The sequence below is a fragment of the Oncorhynchus clarkii genome, chromosome 9 (assembly GCF_045791955.1).
Source record: "Oncorhynchus clarkii lewisi isolate Uvic-CL-2024 chromosome 9, UVic_Ocla_1.0, whole genome shotgun sequence".
NCBI classification, from domain to species: Eukaryota; Metazoa; Chordata; class Actinopteri; order Salmoniformes; family Salmonidae; genus Oncorhynchus; species Oncorhynchus clarkii.
Window position 1 is genome coordinate 80,898,456 of NC_092155.1, and position 17,279 is coordinate 80,915,734.

General features: G+C 48.9%; 1 protein-coding gene across 2 annotated transcripts in view; it reads right to left on the bottom strand.

Moving 5' to 3' along the window:
• Positions 1-17,279, bottom strand: part of LOC139416984 (mitochondrial carnitine/acylcarnitine carrier protein-like) — a 43,963-nt gene that overhangs the window by 11,176 nt on the left and 15,508 nt on the right. Inside the window, exons 4-8 of one of the 2 annotated variants that reach the window (XM_071166217.1) lie at positions 15,665-15,755; positions 12,975-13,098; positions 11,806-11,878; positions 11,527-11,636; positions 4,133-4,260 (exon numbers count right to left, since the gene is read on the bottom strand). In XM_071166217.1, coding sequence (XP_071022318.1) covers positions 4,133-4,260; positions 11,527-11,636; positions 11,806-11,878; positions 12,975-13,098; positions 15,665-15,755 — 526 coding nt within the window. The remainder of the gene's footprint in view (positions 1-4,132; positions 4,261-11,526; positions 11,637-11,805; positions 11,879-12,974; positions 13,099-15,664; positions 15,756-17,279) is intronic. The other variant, XM_071166218.1, reaches the window with a different exon arrangement.

Below are 17,279 nucleotides of genomic sequence, written 5' to 3' on the forward strand. Positions count from 1 at the left end.
TCTGGTCTTACTGGGGGACCTCCACCAGTCCCCCATCTGCCTCTGGTCTTACTGGGGGTCCTCCACCAGTCCCCCAGCTCCTCTGGTCTAATTGGGGTCCTCCATCAATCCCCCAGCTCCTCTGGTATTACTGGTAGTTCTCCACCAGTCCCCCAGCTCCTCTGGTCTTACTGGGGGTCCTCCACCAGTCCCCCAGCTCCTCTGGTCTAACTGGGGGTCCTCCACCAGTCCCCCAGCTCATCTTTCTCTGGTCTTACTGGGGGTCCTCCACCAGTCCCCCAGCTCATCCTTCTCTGGTCTAACTGGGGGTCTTCCACCTGTCCCCCAGCTCATCTGTCTCTGGTCTTACTGGGTGTCCTCCACCAGTCCCCCAGATCCTCTGATCTTACTGAGGGACCTCCACCAGTCCCCCATCTCCTCTGGTCTAACTGTGGGTCCTACAACAGTTCCCCAGCTCCTCTGGTCTTATGGGGGTCCTCCACCAGTCCCCCAGATCCCCTGGTCTAACTGTGGGGTCTCCATCAGTCGCCCAGCTCATCTGGTCTTACTGGGGGTCCTCCACCAGTCCCCCAGTTCATCTGGTCTTACTGGGGGTCCTCCACCAGTCGCCCAGATCCTCTGGTCTAACTGGGGGTCCTCCACCAGTCCCCCAGATCCTCTGGTCTAACTGGGGGTCCTCCACCAGTCCCCCAGCTACTCTGGTCTAACTGGGTTTCCTCCACCAGTCCCCCAGCTCCTCTGGTCTTACTGGGGGTCCTCCACCAGTCCCCCAGCCACTCTGGTCTAACTGGGGGTCCTCCACCAGTCCCCCAGCTCCTCTGGTCTAAGTGGGAGTCCTCCAACAGTCCTCCATCTGCCTCCGGTCTTACTGGGGCTCCTCCACCAGTCCCCCAGCTCATCTGGTCTAACTGCGGGTCCTCCACCAGTCCCCCAGCTCATCTGGTCTAACTGCGGGTCTTCCACCAGTCCCCCAGCCACTCTGGTCTAACTGGTGTTCCTCCACCAGTCCCCCAGCTCCTCTGGTCTAAGTGGGGGTCCTCCAACAGTCCTCCATCTGCTTCTGGTCTTACTTGGGGTCCTCCACCAGTCCCCCATCTGCCTCCGGTCTTACTGGGGCTCCTCCACCAGTCCCCCAGCTCATCTGGTCTAACTGCGGGTCCTCCACCAGTCCCCCAGCTCATCTGGTCTAACTGCGGGTCTTCCACCAGTCCCCCAGCTCCTCTGGTCTTACTGGGGGTCCTCCACCAGTCCCCCAGCTCCTCTGGTCTTACTGGGGGTCCTCCACCAGTCCCCCATCTGCCTTTGTTCTTACTGGGGGTCCTCCACCAGTCGCCCAGCTCATCTGGTCTAACTGCGGGTCCTCCACCAGTCCCCCAGCTCATCTGGTCTAACTGCGGGTCCTCCACCAGTCCCCCAGCTCATCTGGTCTAACTGCGGGTCCTCCACCAGTCCCCCAGCTCATCTGGTCTAACTGGGGGTCCTCCACCAGTCCCCCAGCTCATCTTTCTCTGGTCTTACTGGGGGTCCTCCACCAGTCCCCCAGCTCATCTTTCTCTGGTCTAACTGGGGGTCTTCCACCTGTCCCCCAGCTCATCTGTCTCTGGTCTAACTGGGGGTCTTCCACCAGTCCCCCAGCTCCTCTGTTCTTACTGGGGGTCCTCCACCAGTCCCCCATCTGCCTCTTGTCTTACTGGGGGTCCTCCACCAGTCCCCCAGCTACTCTAAATTTTACTGGGGGTCCTCCACCAGTCCCCCAGCTCATCTGTCTCTGGCCTGACTGGGTGTCCTCCACCAGTCCCCCAGATCCTCTGGTCTTACTGAGGGTCCTCCACCAGTCCCCCAGCTCCTCTGGTCTTACTGGGGGTCCTCCACTAGTCCCCCAGCTCCTCTGGCCTTACTGGGGGTCCTCCACCAGTCCCCCAGCTCATCTGTCTCTGGCCTGACTGGGGGTCCTCCACCAGTTCCCCAGCTCCTCTGGTCTTACTGAGGGTCATCCACTAGTCCCCCAGCTCCTCTGGTCTTACTGGGGGTCCTCCACCAGTCCCCCAGTTCATCTGTCTCTGGCTTGACTGGGGGTCCTCCACCAGTCTCCCAGCTCATCTGTCTCTGGCTTGACTGGGGGTCCTCCACCAGTCTCCCAGCTCATCTGTCTCTGGCCTGATTGGGGGACCTCCACCATTTCCCCAGCTCCTCTGGTCTTACTGGGGGTCCTCCACCAGTCCCCCAGCTCCTCTGGTCTTACTGGGGGTCCTCCACCAGTCTCCCAGCTCCTCTGTCTCTGGCCTGATTGGGGGTCCTCCACCAGTTCCCCAGCTCCTCTGGTCTTACTTGGGGTCATCCACTAGTCCCCCAGCTCCTCTGGTCTTAATTATTTGTGATAGTTTGTTACATTTCTGTCACACAAATACATTTCGGCCCCACTGTGTTGTTACACCAGAAAAGTAACATTTCAAAGTAACTCTGATTTGTAAAAGGGGGCCAACAGTAAATACAGTATATTACCTGAAGTTGCTGTAGCGTCCGTACGTTTAGTTTTTCGCTTGTTGAATTGTTGAATTCATTACAAATGGTAGTCCAGGCATTCTATTTCTTATTTTCTGTTGATTATTCATACTGTTTGCTCTCCATAATTGGGTGATAAGACACAATTCACTTGAAGAGGGTTTTTCAAAGTGTTTTCTTTAATTAGGTGAGTTGCTCCAATTCCACACAATGCTTATGTATTAGTGTCCCATGCCTGGTTTCTGGAGCATCCTCAGATCAGAACATTAACCAAATCAAGCTTCACAAAGATGAACTGGTTAGTCCTTACTTTCCTTAGTCTGGGACTCCCTAGTCTAGCAATAATTAATCTGAAGTTAAACGGCTCAGAAAGCCATTGTTTTATCTAGATTAATTTAAGTAGAATTAGCCTGGTCCTGATTTAAATTGAACTCTGTCTGTGAAACCGCCCAGTAGTGAAACAGGACAAATATTAGCACCCCCTATTTGACCTTTTCAAATGGTGATTGGTGGGGTGGTGTGGTACTAGATGCTGATAGGTGATGTGGTACTAAATGTTGATAGGTGGGTTGGTGTGGTACAAAATGCTGATAGGTGGGTTGGTGTGGTACTAAATGCTGATTGGTGGGTTGGTGTGGTACAAAATGCTGATAGGTGGGGTGGTGTGGTACAAAATGCTGATAGGTGGGGTGGTGTGGTACTAAATGCTGATTGGTGGGTTGGTGTGGTACAAAATGCTGATAGGTGGGGTGGTGTGGTACAAAATGCTGATAGGTGGGGTGGTGTGGTACTAAATGCTGATAGGTGGGGTGGTGTGGTACTAAATGCTGATTGGTGGATTGGTGTGGTACTAGATGCTGATAGGTGATGTGGTACTAAATTATGATAGGTGGGGTGGTGTGGTACAAAATGCTGATAGGTGGGGTGGTGTGGTACTAAATGCTGATAGGTGGGGTGGTGTGGTACTAAATGTTGATAGGTGGGTTGGTGTGGTACAAAATGCTGATAGGTGGGGTGGTGTGGTACTAAATGCTGATAGGTGGGGTGGTGTGGTACTAAATGTTGATAGGTGGGTTGGTGTGGTACAAAATGCTGATTGGTGGGGTGGTGTGGTACTAGATGCTGATAGGTGGGGTGGTGTGGTAAAAAATGCTGATAGGTGGGGTGGTGTGGTACTAAATGCTGATAGGTGGGGTGGTGTGGTACTAAATGCTGATAGGTGGTGTGGTACTAAATGCTGATAGGTGGGGTGATGTGGTACTAAATGCTGATAGGTGGGGTGGTACTAAATGTTGATAGGTGGGGTGGTGTGGTACTAAATGTTGATAGGTGGGGTGGTGTGGTACTAAATGCTGATAGGTGGGGTGATGTGGTACTAAATGCTGATAGGTGATGTGGTACAAAATGCTGATAGGTGGGGTGGTGTGGTACTAAATGTTGATAGGTGGGGTGGTGTGGTACTAAATGCTGATAGGTGATGTGGTACTAGATGCTGATAGGTGCGGTGGTGTGGTACTAAATGCTGATAGGTGGGGTGGTGTGGTACTAAATGTTGATAGGTGGGGTGGTGTGGTACTAAATGCTGATTGGTGGGGTGGTGTGGCTATAGGGCTTGTAATAGGTTGTCTACCGCGTTGGCAGGGAAGGCTCTGAGGAACACGGCGTTGGATCCTTTATAGAGTGCTCTGGGCCCCTCGTCACGAAGCAGCTCCCTCAGTACATCTACCAGACCTGTTCCCCTGTACCGCCCGTCTGGAGCTACACACACACAGTAAGAAAAAACAGATTTTCATTTGAATCTAAATGTTTAGCTATCGTTCCCCCAGGTAATTTGAATCTAAATATTTAGCTATAGTTCCCCCAGTTAATTTGAATCTAAATATTTAGCTATAGTTCCCCCAGTTAATTTGAATCTAAATAATTATCTATAGTTCCCCCAGTTAAATTGAATCTAAATATTTAGCTATAGTTCCCCCAGGTCTTCACACAGGTATTCATTAAATGATCCTTCTCTGTACCTTGCTCTGTTACTCTGGAGCAGGATGAGGACTGAGAATCTGTCTGTCATTGCCAGTTGTCACCACTACATGGGAGCATTCAGCTGCTGTCTCCTATAGTCCTGGCTACCAGGCTCCTGTAGTTTCATGTCATTTAGCAGACGCTCTCAAGCAGAAATATTTACAGTCAGGCCATTCAACTAAGTTAGGTAAAACCACCACATATCACAGTTTCCAGTCAGGCCATTCAACTGTGACAACCCTCCCACTCTGTCTGCCGAATTCTTTCTCTTTGCTCTTGTTCCCCTTAATAGGAGGTCGGTGGGCGGAGCCGGGAGGGTCGTCAGCAAAATGGGACACACCTGGGCTCGGGTGTGTCCCGGGATAAATACACCTCTTCCCCATTTTATTGGAGAGAGTCTCTCCATGCAGACACACGGATAGAGTTTGGTTGTGGCAGTTGGCAGGTTGCTTTGGCACCTTTCAACACCCCTCATTATCACATTTATGCACGCAAACACTCACTTACACTACTGACTACACACACACACCGTTGTTCATTGTATTTAGTTTACTTCCATTAATAAATATATTGTTATTCCTTATCTCCACGTTGTCTCCCTTTTTTGTTACGAACTTCGAGCCGGTTCGTGACAAGTGAAGGCTCGTCTGGGATTTAAGGTTGGTTCCTAGACATTTTGGCATATAGCACTTTGTTGCATTATGAAGGACTAATACTAGTATGAGTTGTGTTTGGGAGAAAATGTGGAGTTACTGTTTGAGAACTCTGTAGGTGCTTGGTAACTTTCATTACAGCTTTTGAGTTGTAATGTTTGGTAGGCCCAGTGTTGGTTGCCTTTGTTTGGGAAACTTGCCACCGCGGTGGATAGTTGGTTGTGTGCTGCGTTGGAGAGTATATTGGTTAGTTTCCAGGCCCCTGCCCAGGCTGGAGACTCTTGATCTACTCACTGTTGGGACACCGGTCTGAGGTGAGTACAATCGGCTGTGTACCTCAGTGGGAGATTTGGGTAGGGTAGTGACACTTGCTACCTGGAGCTATAGCCTTTATTTTTCCCCTGTTAGGCTTAGTGATGTGTTTCACTTTGGAATACGTTGGGCATGGTTATTTTGTTTGTTATTGTGTGGTGTCTGTGGACGGAGCAGTTGTCTCGGGGGCACATCCGTGGCTTGGGTGAATCTGCCAGCATGCTGCGTGTTTTAATTAATTAATTAAATTTCCCTTGCCAGTAGACTACAGTGTGTAATTACCCACCACAAATCCGCACAAAGACTAGGGTTGAGTTACTGTAGGTTTTACGGAAGACTAGGGTTGAGTTACTGTAGGTTTTATGGAAGACTAGGTTTGAGTTACTGTAGGTTTTACGGAAGACTAGGGTTGAGTTACTGTAGGTTTTATGGAAGACTAGGGTTGAGTTACTGTAGGTTTTATGGAAGACTAGGGTTGAGTTACTGTAGGTTTTATGGAAGACTAGGGTTGAGTTACTGTAGGTTTTATGGAAGACTAGGGTTGAGTTACTGTAGGTTTTATGGAAGACTAGGGTTGAGTTACTGTAGGTTTTACGGAAGACTAGGGTTGAGTTACTGTAGGTTTTACGGAAGACTAGGGTTGAGTTACTGTAGGTTTTACGGAAGACTAGGGTTGAGTTACTGTAGGTTTTATGGAAGACTAGGGTTGAGTTACTGTAGGTTTTATGGAAGACTAGGGTTGAGTTACTGTAGGTTTTATGGAAGACTAGGGTTGAGTTACTGTAGGTTTTATGGAAGACTAGGGTTGAGTTACTGTAGGTTTTATGGAAGACTAGGGTTGAGTTACTGTAGGTTTTATGGAAGACTAGGGTTGAGTTACTGTAGGTTTTATGGAAGACTAGGGTTGAGTTACTGTAGGTTTTATGGAAGACTAGGGTTGAGTTACTGTAGGTTTTACGGAAGACTAGGGTTGAGTTACTGTAGGTTTTATGGAAGACTAGGGTTGAGTTACTGTAGGTTTTACGGAAGACTAGGGTTGAGTTACTGTAGGTTTTATGGGAAACTCCATATATTTATCTCTTCTGTGGTGCCCAGCGTGATTGTCAGTTCTCTTGTGGTCCGGTCTGGTGTGCTCAGCAGAGGGGAAGAGCGAGATCTTTTTTTTGTATTTCTAGTGACTATGGCGTCTTACTTAGACACGTTCATTCGCTTTCCATCAGAGGAACTGTTAGAATTATGTACTGAAGAACAGCTGTTGAAGATTGCTGAACACTACCAGTCTAAACAATTATATTAGGTTGATATTGAAGGCCAATCTGATGAAGTTACCTCTCGCCGTCTCCCTGTTTCATTACAATGGCTGCTCCATCTGTTAGCCCTAGTGGTCTTCTTTTAAACAGCAGAAATAACTGCTTCTGTTACAGCTAGAGCACGATCGTGAGAAGCTAGAGCACGATCGTGAGAATCTAGAGCATGATCGTGAGAAGCTAGAGCATGATCGTGAGAAGCTAGAACACGATCGCGAGAAGCTAGAGCACGATCGCGAGAAGCTAGAGCACGATCGTGAGAAGCGAGAGCACGATCGTGTAAAGTATGACAAATAATTGGAATTTAAACAGGATTTGGAGCATGCTAAAATCAAGCTGCAACAAGAGCTGGTTATGGAAGGAAAGCTCTCAGGGGAGAGTTTGCTCTGGGAAGGTGACACAGATTTACCTAGGGGGCGCTGCTCTTTTGGTCGTGCCTCGACACATTTGATGTTGTTGGGAATAAAGGTGAAATTAGGGGCCAGACACACCCCCTAACTCCATTTTAATCATGGAACTCTGGTCAAAGTGTTAAAGGGGCCAGACACACCCCCTACCTCCATGGAGTTAGGGGGTGTGTCTGGCCGCTAACAGGGATGGAGGTAGGGGGTGTGTCTGGCCCCTAACAGGGATGGAGGTAGGGGGTGTGTCTGGCCCCTAACAGGGATGGAGTTAGGGGGTGTGTCTGGCCCCTAACAGGGATGGAGGTAGGGGGTGTGTCTGTTCCCTAACAGGGATGGAGTTAGGGGGTGTGTCTGGCCCCTAACAGGGATGGAGGTAGGGGGTGTGTCTGGCCCCTAACAGGGATGGAGGTAGGGGGTGTGTCTGGCCCCTAACAGGGATGGAGGTAGGGGGTGTGTCTGGCCCCTAACAGGGATGGAGTTAGGGGGTGTGTCTGGCCCCTAACAGGGATGGAGGTAGTAGGTGTGTCTGGCCCCTAACAGGGATGGAGGTAGGGGGTGTGTCTGGCCCAGTGATGTGTATCCCTGGATGACTGACAGGGGGTGCTCCTCCACAATTGTAAAACATATTTTAAAAGCTATAGAAATTAATTTATAAATATCTACATTAGTTTTTCCCAAGTATTATATTACAGACACTTTAATGCATACTTTTATATTTTATTATGTGAGCTAATAAAAACATTTTCCGTAAAATATATTTCTTAGAGAGTACTAATATTACTGTCCCCACTACAACAAAACATAACAATGTTATTTTGTCTTTGAAACATTTAAATGAAATATGGTAGAATTCCATTCATTCCTATGAGGAACTGTTCCTACTAGGGAGAGCCAATATGGCCGACCGGTGGCTTAAAGCCTCTCAATGGCCAATACATAGAATCAGCAGCCAGAAAAGGCTGGTGGGAGAAGCTATAGGAGGACTGGCTCATTATAATGGTTGGATTGGAGTCAAACATCTGGTTTCCATCCTCTGGTGTTCAGACCAGGTGTATGTGACCTAAACGACCATCTTAGGGCAGCTGTCAATATATTTCAGAACTTTATTCACTTACAGAGTCATGGACATTACCGTCATCTCTCAACACCATGTTCTACATCATGTGTTAGACATCTATCATGTGTTAAATCAATCAAATCAAATGTATTTATAAAGCCCTTCTTACATCAAGCTGATATCTCAAAGTGCTGTACAGAAACCTAGCCTAAAACCCCAAACAGGAAGCCATTCAGATGTAGAAGCACGTGTCGTGTGTTATATATCATGTGTTTTATACCATGTGCTAATTACCATGTGTTATGTGTTTAATATACAGTATATATCATGTGTTTTATACCATGTGCTAATTACCATGTGTTATGTGTTTAATATACAGTATATATCATGTGTTTTATACCATGTGTTATGTGTTTAATATACAGTATATATCATGTGTTTTATACCATGTGCTAATTACCATGTGTTATGTGTTTAATATACAGTATATATCATGTGTTTTATACCATGTGTTTTATGTTGTCAACTATGCATGCGGCCTTCTTGGCCAGGTCACATTTGGAAAAGAGATTTATTTGTATTTATTTATTTCACCTTTATTTAACCAGGTAGGCCAGTTGAGAACAAGTTCTCATTTACAACTGTGACCTGGCCAAGATGAAGCAAAGCAGTTCGATACAAACAACAACACAGAGTTACACATGGAGTAAAACAAACATACAGTCAATAACACATAGAAAAAGTATATACAGTGTGTGCAAATGAGGTAACTGCATCCAATTTGTTAAGTAGAGTGTTGGAAGCTATTTTATAGATGACATTACCGAAGTCGAGGATCGGTAGGATGGTCAGTTTTACGAGGGTATGTTTGGCAGCATGAGTGAAGGATGCATTGTTGAGAAATAGGAAGCCGATTCTAGATTTAATTTTGGATTGGAGATGCTTAATGTGAGTCTGGAAGGAGAGTTTACAGTCTAACCAGACACCCAGGTATTTGTAGTTGTCCACATATTCTAAGTCAGAGCCGTCCAGAGTAGTGATGCTGGACGGGCGGGCAGGTGCGGGCAGCGATCGGTTGAAGAGCATGCATTTAGTTTTACTTGAGTTTTACTTGAGTTGTATGGCATTGAAGCTTGTCTGGAGGTTAGTTAACACAGTGTCCAAAGAAGGGCCAGAAGTATACAGAATGGTGTCGTCTGCGTAGAGGTGGATCAGAGAATCACCAGCAGCAAGAGCGACCTCATTGATGTCTACAGAGAAGAGAGTCGGCCTGAGAATTGAACCCTGTGGCACCCCCATAGAGACTGCCAGAGGTCCGAACAACAAGCCCTCCGATTTGACACACTGAACTCTATCTGAGAAGTAGTTGGTGAACCAGGCGAGGCAGTCATTTGAGAAACCAAGGCTATTGAGTCTGCCGTTAAGAATGTGGGGATTGAGAGTCGAAAGCCTTGGCCAGGTCGATGAAGACGGCTGCACAGTAATGTCTCTTATCGACGGCGGTTATGATATCGTTTAGGACCTTGAGCATGGCTGAGGTGCACCCATAACCAGCTCTGAAACCAGATTGCATAGCGGAGAAGGTACGGTGGGATTCAAAATGGTCGGTAATTTGTTTATTAACTTGGCTTTCGAAGAGTTTAGAAAGGCAGGGTAGGATAAATATAGGTCTGTAGCAGTTTGGGTCTAGAGAGATGTGACCTCTCTGGTTAAATAAAGGGTAACAAATAAATAAACTCACCAAAAAAATAAATGTCCCTTTTTCAGGACCCTGTCTTTCAGAAGATAATTTGTAAAAATCTAAATAACTTCACAGATCTTTATTGTAAAGGGGTTAAACACTGTTTCCCATGCTTGTTCAATGAACCATAAACAATTAATGAACATGCACCTGTGGAACGGTCGTTAAGACACTAACAGCCTACAGACGGTAGGCAATTAAGGTCATAGTTATGAAAACTTAGGACACTAAAAAGGCCTTTCTACTGACTCTGAAAAACCCTGCTCATCTGCGTGAACGTGCTGCAAGGAGGCATGAGGACTGCAGATGTGGCCAGGGCAATACATTTGAATGTCCGTACTGTGAGATGCCTAAGACGGCGCTACAGGGAGACAGGATGGACATCTGATCGTCCTCACAGTGGCAGACCACGTGTAACAACACCTGCACAGGATCGGTACATCTGAACATCACTCCTGCGGGACAAGTACAGGATGGTGACAACAACTGCCTGAGTTACACCAGAATCCTCCATCAGTACTCAGACTGTCCGCAATAGGCTGAGAGAGGCTGGACTGAGGGCTTGTAGGCCTGTTGTAAGGCAGGTCCTCACCAGACATCACAGGCAACAACGTCGTCTATGGGCACAAACCCACCATCACTGGACCAGACAGGACTGGCAGAAAGTGCTCTTCACTGACGAGTCGCGGTTTCGTCTTTCACCAGGGGTGGTGGTCGGATTCGCGTTTATCGTCGCAGGAATGAGCATTACACCGAGGCCTGTACTCTGGAGTGGATTGATTTGGAGGTCGAGGGTACGTCATGGTCTGGAGCGGTGTGTCACAGCATCATCGGAATGAGCTTGTTGTCATTGCAGGCAATCCCAATGCTGTGCGTTACAGGGAAGACATCCTCTTCCCTCATGTGGTACCCTTCCTGCAGGCTCATCCTGACATGAACCTCCAGCATGACAATGCCACCAGCCATACTGCTCGTTCTGTGCATGATTTCTTGCAAGACAGGAATGTCAGTGTTCTGCCATGGCCAGCGAAGAGCCCTGATCTCAATCATGCATGTCTGGGACCTGTTGAATCGGAGGGTGAGGGCTAAGGCCATTCCCCCAAGAAATGTCTGGGAACTTGTAGTTGCCTTGGTAGAGTGGGGTAACATCTCACAGCAAGAACTGGCAAATCTGGTGCAGTTCATGAGGAGGAGATGCACTGCAGTACTTAATGCAGCTGGTGGCCACACCAGATACTGACCGTTACTTTTGACCCCTCCCCCCCTTGTTCAGGGACACATTATTCAATTTCTGTTAGTCACATGTCTGTAAAACTAGTTCAGTTTATGTCTCAGTTGTTGAATCTTGTTATGTTCATACAAATATTTACACATGTTAAGTTTGCTGAAAATAAACGCAGTTGACAGTGAGAGGACGTTTCTTTTTTTGATGAGATTACAAATAAACAAATCAAAAACCTTCAGCCAAAGGACATTGGGTCGACCTGGGTTCAGTGAATGTGTGTGTGTGTGTGTGTGTGTGTGTGTGTACCTGTCTGGAAGTTGGTCTTGAGTACGTCGGGTGGAAGTCCCACAATCCAGTTACAGATGCCCGCTATGCCACCGCAAAGGAGGATCTTTGGAGTGCTGAGCTGGGACACACTGGAACACACACACACACGCAGGGTTAAACATTTATACACACACACACACACGCAGGGTTAAACATTTATATATCAAGTGATTGATATCTGTTACCAATTATTGCAGTGTGTTCTATAAAGTTTTGGATGAAGAGGTGTTGGGGTTGTAATGGTAACATGAGACTGACCTTTCACCCTCAGCTGTCATTTTGTGTTTCAGGAAGTCATAAGCCATGAAGTAGGCACCATTAGAAGGCACGTCTAGAGGAGGGGGGAGAGAGGGACAGGGAGAAAGACAGGGAGAGAGAGAGGGACAGGGAGGGAGAGAGAATGGGAGAGAGAGAGGAACAGGGAGAGAGAGAGAATGGGAGAGAAAGAGAGAGAGACATATAGAGAGAATGGGAGAGAAAGAGAGAGAGTGAGAATGGGAGAGAAAGAGAGAGAGAGAGAATGGGAGAGAGAGAGGGACAGATAGAGAGAATGGGAGAGAAAGAGAGAGAGAGAGAGAGAGAGAGAGAATGGGAGAGAAAGAGAGAGAGAGAGAGAGAGAGAATGGGAGAGAGAGAGAGACAGGGAGAGAGAGAGAATGGGAGAGAGAGAGGGACAAGGAGAGAGAGAGAGACAGGGAGAGAGAGAGAATGGGATAGAGAGGGACAGATAGAGAGAGAGAATGGGAGAGAGAGAGAGAGACAGATAGAGAGAGAATGGGAGAGAGAGAGGGGCAGGGAGAAAGACAGGGAGAGAGAGAGAGACAGGGAGAGAGAGAGAATGGGAGAGAGAGAGGTACAGGGAGAGAGAGAGAATGGGAGAGAGAGAGGGACAGGGAGAGAGAGAGGGACAGGGAGAGAGAGAGAATGGGAGAGAGGGACAGATAGAGAGAGAGAATGGGAGAGAGAGAGGGACAGATATAGAGAGAGAATGGGAGAGAGAGGGACAGAGAGAGAAAATGGGAGAGAGAGGGACAGAGAGAGAATGGGAGAGAGAGAGGGACAGATAGAGAGAATGGGAGAGAGAGGGACAGAGAGAGAATGGGAGAGAGAGAGGGACAGATAGAGAGAATGGGAGAGAGAGAGGGACAGATAGAGAGAATGGGAGAGAGAGAGGGACAGATAGAGAGAATGGGAGAGAGAGAATGGGAGAGAGAGAGAAGAGAGGTATATTGTAAAATGCATTTGAGAGCAACAGACTGGTGAACTAGTCTTATTTTATTGAACAACAATGATATATTTCAATCCAGGGTAGAACAACGCTAGTAGTTAGTCATGTTGAACTTATACCTGATTTATATTACTATCATGGGAACCAAAGTGCAATATAGATTTAAAGACACACACAGGGTAAAGTCTGGTGTGTGTACCTCTGATGAGTGTGAGTGTTGTTCCTTTGTAGATGGAGCGGATGCCTTGTGTTTTATACAACTTGAGAGCACAGTCCAGAGGACCTGCATACCGTACTGCCTGCTGGCCCCCGCTGGCCTGCACCTACACACACACACACACACACACACACACACACACACACACACACACACACACACACACACACACACACACATCTATCCAATCCTGTCAGATCCATTAGGGAGTAGTTAGGGAGTAGGAGCTAGAGGGAAGGGATTAGGAGCTAGGAGAAAGGGCTTATGGAGGAGGAGCTAGGTATTAGGGAGGAGTAGCTAGGGCTTAGGGAGTAGGAGCTAGGGGAAGGGGTTAGGGAGTGGGAAATAGGGTGAAGGGTTTACGGAGTAGAAGCTAGGAGGTAAGGATTAGGAAGTAGAGGCTACAGGGAAGTGATTAGGAAGTAGGAGTTGGGTAGAAGGAGATATGGGTCAGGGAATAGGAGCTATTGGGAAGGGGGAAGGGAGCAGGAGATATGGGGGAAGGGATTATGGAGTAGGAGTTAGGGAGTAGGAGATATGGCTTAGGGAGTAGGAGGTAGGGGGAAGGGGATAGGAAGTAAGCGCTAGGGTTAAGAGATTAGGAGATAAGAGATATGAGTTAGGGAGTAGGAGCTAGGGGGAAGGGAGTAGGGAGTAGGATCTAGGGGTATGGGAGTAGGAGTTATGGAGTAGGAGCTAGGGGGAAGGGGTTAGGGAGTAGGAACTAGGAGGAAGGGGTTAGGTAGTAGGAGCTAGGTGCTAGTAGGTGTTAGGGGGAGGGGGTTAGGGAGTAGATGTTAGGGGGAGGGGGTTAGGGAGTAGGTGTTAGGGGGAGGGGGTTAGGGTGTAGGTGTTAGGGGGAGGGGGTTAGGGAGTAGGTGTTAGGGGGAGGGGGTTAGGGAGTAGGTGTTAGGGGGAGGGGATTAGGGAGTAGGTGTTAGGGGAGGGGGTTAGAGAGTAGGTGTTAGGGGGAGGGGGTTAGGGAGTAGGTGTTTGGGGGAGGGGGTTAGGGAGTAGGTGTTAGGGGGAGAGGGTTAGGGAGTAGGTGTTAGGGGGAGGGGGTTAGGGAGTAGGTGTTAGGGGGAGGTGGTTAGGGAGTAGGTGTTAGGGGGAGAGGGTTAGGGAGTAGGTGTTAGGGGGAGAGGGTTAGGGAGTAGGTGTTAGGGGGAGGGGTATAGGGAGTAGGAGCTAGGGGGAGGGGGTTAGGGAGTAGGTGTTAGGGGGAGGGGATTAGGGAGTAGGTGTTAGGGGGAGGGGGTTAGGGAGTAGGTGTTAGGGGGAGGGGGTTAGGGAGTAGGTGTTAGGGGGAGGGGGTTAGGGAGTAGGTGTTAGGGGGAGGGGTTAGGGAGTAGGGGTTTGGGGGAGGGGGTTAGGGAGTAGGTGTTAGGGGGAGGGGGTTAGGGAGTAGGTGTTAGGGGGAGGGGGTTAGGGAGTAGGTGTTAGGGGGAGGGGGTTAGGGAGTAGGTGTTAGGGGGAGGGGGTTAGGGAGTAGGTGTTAGGGGGAGGGGTTAGGGAGTAGGGGTTTGGGGGAGGGGGTTAGGGAGTAGGTAGGTGTTAGGGGGAGGGGGTTAGGGAGTAGGTGTTAGGGGGAGGGGGTTAGGGAGTAGGTGTTAGGGGGAGGGGTATAGGGAGTAGGAGCTAGGGGGAGGGGGTTAGGGAGTAGGTGTTAGGGGGAGGGGATTAGGGAGTAGGTGTTAGGGGGAGGGGGTTAGGGAGTAGGTGTTAGGGGGAGGGGGTTAGGGAGTAGGTGTTAGGGGGAGGGGGTTAGAGAGTAGGTGTTAGGGGGAGGGGTTAGGGAGTAGGGGTTTGGGGGAGGGGGTTAGGGAGTAGGTGTTAGGGGGAGGGGGTTAGGGAGTAGGTGTTAGGGGGAGGGGGTTAGGGAGTAGGTGTTAGGGGGAGGGGGTTAGGGAGTAGGTGTTAGGGGGAGGGGGTTAGGGAGTAGGTGTTATGGGGAGAGGGTTAGGGGGAGGGGGTTAGGGAGTAGGTGTTAGGGGGAGGAGGTTAGGGAGTAGGTGTTAGGGGGAGGGGGTTAGGGAGTAGGTGTTAGGGGGAGAGGGTTAGGGAGTAGGTGTTAGGGGGAGGGGGTTAGGGAGTAGGTGTTAGGGGGAGGGGTTAGGGAGTAGGTGTTAGGGGGAGGGGGTTAGGGAGTAGGTGTTAGGGGGAGGGGGTTAGGGAGTAGGTGTTATGGGGAGGGGGTTAGGGAGTAGGTGTTATGGGGAGGGGGTTAGGGAGTAGGTGTTAGGGGGAGGGGGTTAGAGAGTAGGTGTTAGGGGGAGGGGGTTAGGGAGTAGGTGTTAGGGGGAGGGGGTTAGGGAGTAGGTGTTATGGGGAGGGGGTTAGGGAGTAGGTGTTATGGGGAGGGGGTTAGGGAGTAGGTGTTAGGGGGAGGGGGTTATGGAGTAGGTGTTAGGGGGAGGGGTATAGGGAGTAGGAGCTAGGGGGAGGGGTATAGGGAGTAGGAGCTAGGGGGAGGGGGTTAGGGAGTAGGAGCTAGGGGGAGGGTTTAGGGAGTAGGAGCTAGGGGGAGGGGGTTAGGGAGTAGGAGCTAGGGTTTAGGGACTAGGATTTTGGGGAAGGGGCTAAATTAGGGAGTACAATTTAGGTGTTTTTGATTGGGTTTGAAGCTTTGGGATGTTATGGACAGGGGCAGGGAGTAAGTGTAGTCATTTTACCTGTAGTAAACACTTGACCCTTTCTCCAGGACACACTATCACTGTAGTGAAAACACCTGCTAGACAGCCTGAGAGAAACAGTTGGGTAGGCCTGACAGAGAGAGAGGGGGAGAGAGAGATGGAGAGAGAGAGACAGAGGGAGGAGAGGCAGGAAGAGGGAAGAGAGGAGAGGCAGAAAGAGGGAAGAGAGAGAGAGGTAAATGTGAGGAATGTGTGTGTGGTAGTCACTCAGGGGTGGGAAGGATGGAAGTGAATGATAGGAGAGAGAAGGGCTACAGATATATTTAGGCTTCATATTTCAACTATTACACCACACAGAAAGGAATACAGAAAGAAAGAAAGGAACACAGAAAGAAAGAACTACTCCCACTACTCCTCCCCTCTGGCGTTTGACGTCACCTGTTTACTAACCACCGGTCCTGGTTACCATCATTACGCTCACCTGGTATCAATCATTACGCTCACCTGGTATCAATCATTACGCTCACCTGGTATCAATCATTACGCTCACCTGGTATCAATCATTACGCTCACCTGGTATCAATCATTACGCTCACCTGGTATCAATCATTACGCTCACCGTGTATCAATCATTACGCTCACCTGGTATCAATCATTACGCTCACCTGGTATCAATCATTACACTCACCTGGTATCAATCATTATGCTCACCTGGTATCAATCATTACGCTCACATGTTCCTCATGATGAGGCTCACCTGGTATCAATCATTACGCTCACCTGTTCCTCATGATGAGGCTCACCTGTTCCTCATGATGAGGCTCACCTGTTCCTCATGATGAGGCTCACCTGTTCCTCATGATGAGGCTCACCTGTTCCTCATGATGAGGCTCACCTGTTCCTCATGATGAGGCTCACCTGTTCCTCATGATGAGGCTCACTTGTTCCTCATGATGAGGCTCACCTGTTCCTCATGATGAGGCTCACCTGTTCCTCATGATGAGGCTCACTTGTTCCTCATGATGAGGCTCACTTGTTCCTCATGATGAGGCTCACCTGTTCCTCATGATGAGGCTCACCTGTGTAACGAGTGCGCTAAGAGTCAGGAAGCAAGTTCAGGGAGTGAGTGTTTTAATAAAATAAACACAAACAACGCACCTACATGAAAAGAGTCAATAATACCTGAGGAAAGAACCAAGGTGAGTGACAGATACAGAGAAGATAATCAAGAGGTGATGGAGTCCAGGTGAGTGACAGATAGAGGGAAGATAATCAAGAAGGTGATGGAGTCCAGGTGAGTGACAGATAGAGGGAAGATAATCAAGGAGGTGATGGAGTCCAGGTGAGTGACAGATATAGAGAAGATAATCAAGAGGTGATGGAGTCCAGGTGAGTGACAGATATAGGGAAGATAATCAAGGAGGTGATGGAGTCCAGGTGAGTGACAGATATAGAGAAGATAATCAAGGGGTGATGGAGTCCAGGTGAGTGACAGATATAGAGAAGATAATCAAGGGGTGATGGAGTCCAGGTGAGTGACAGATATAGAGAAGATAATCAAGGAGGTGATGGAGTCCAGGTGAGTGACATGAAGCGCAGGTGCCCGAGACGATGGTGACAGGTGTGCAGGATAATCAGCAGCCTGATGACCTAG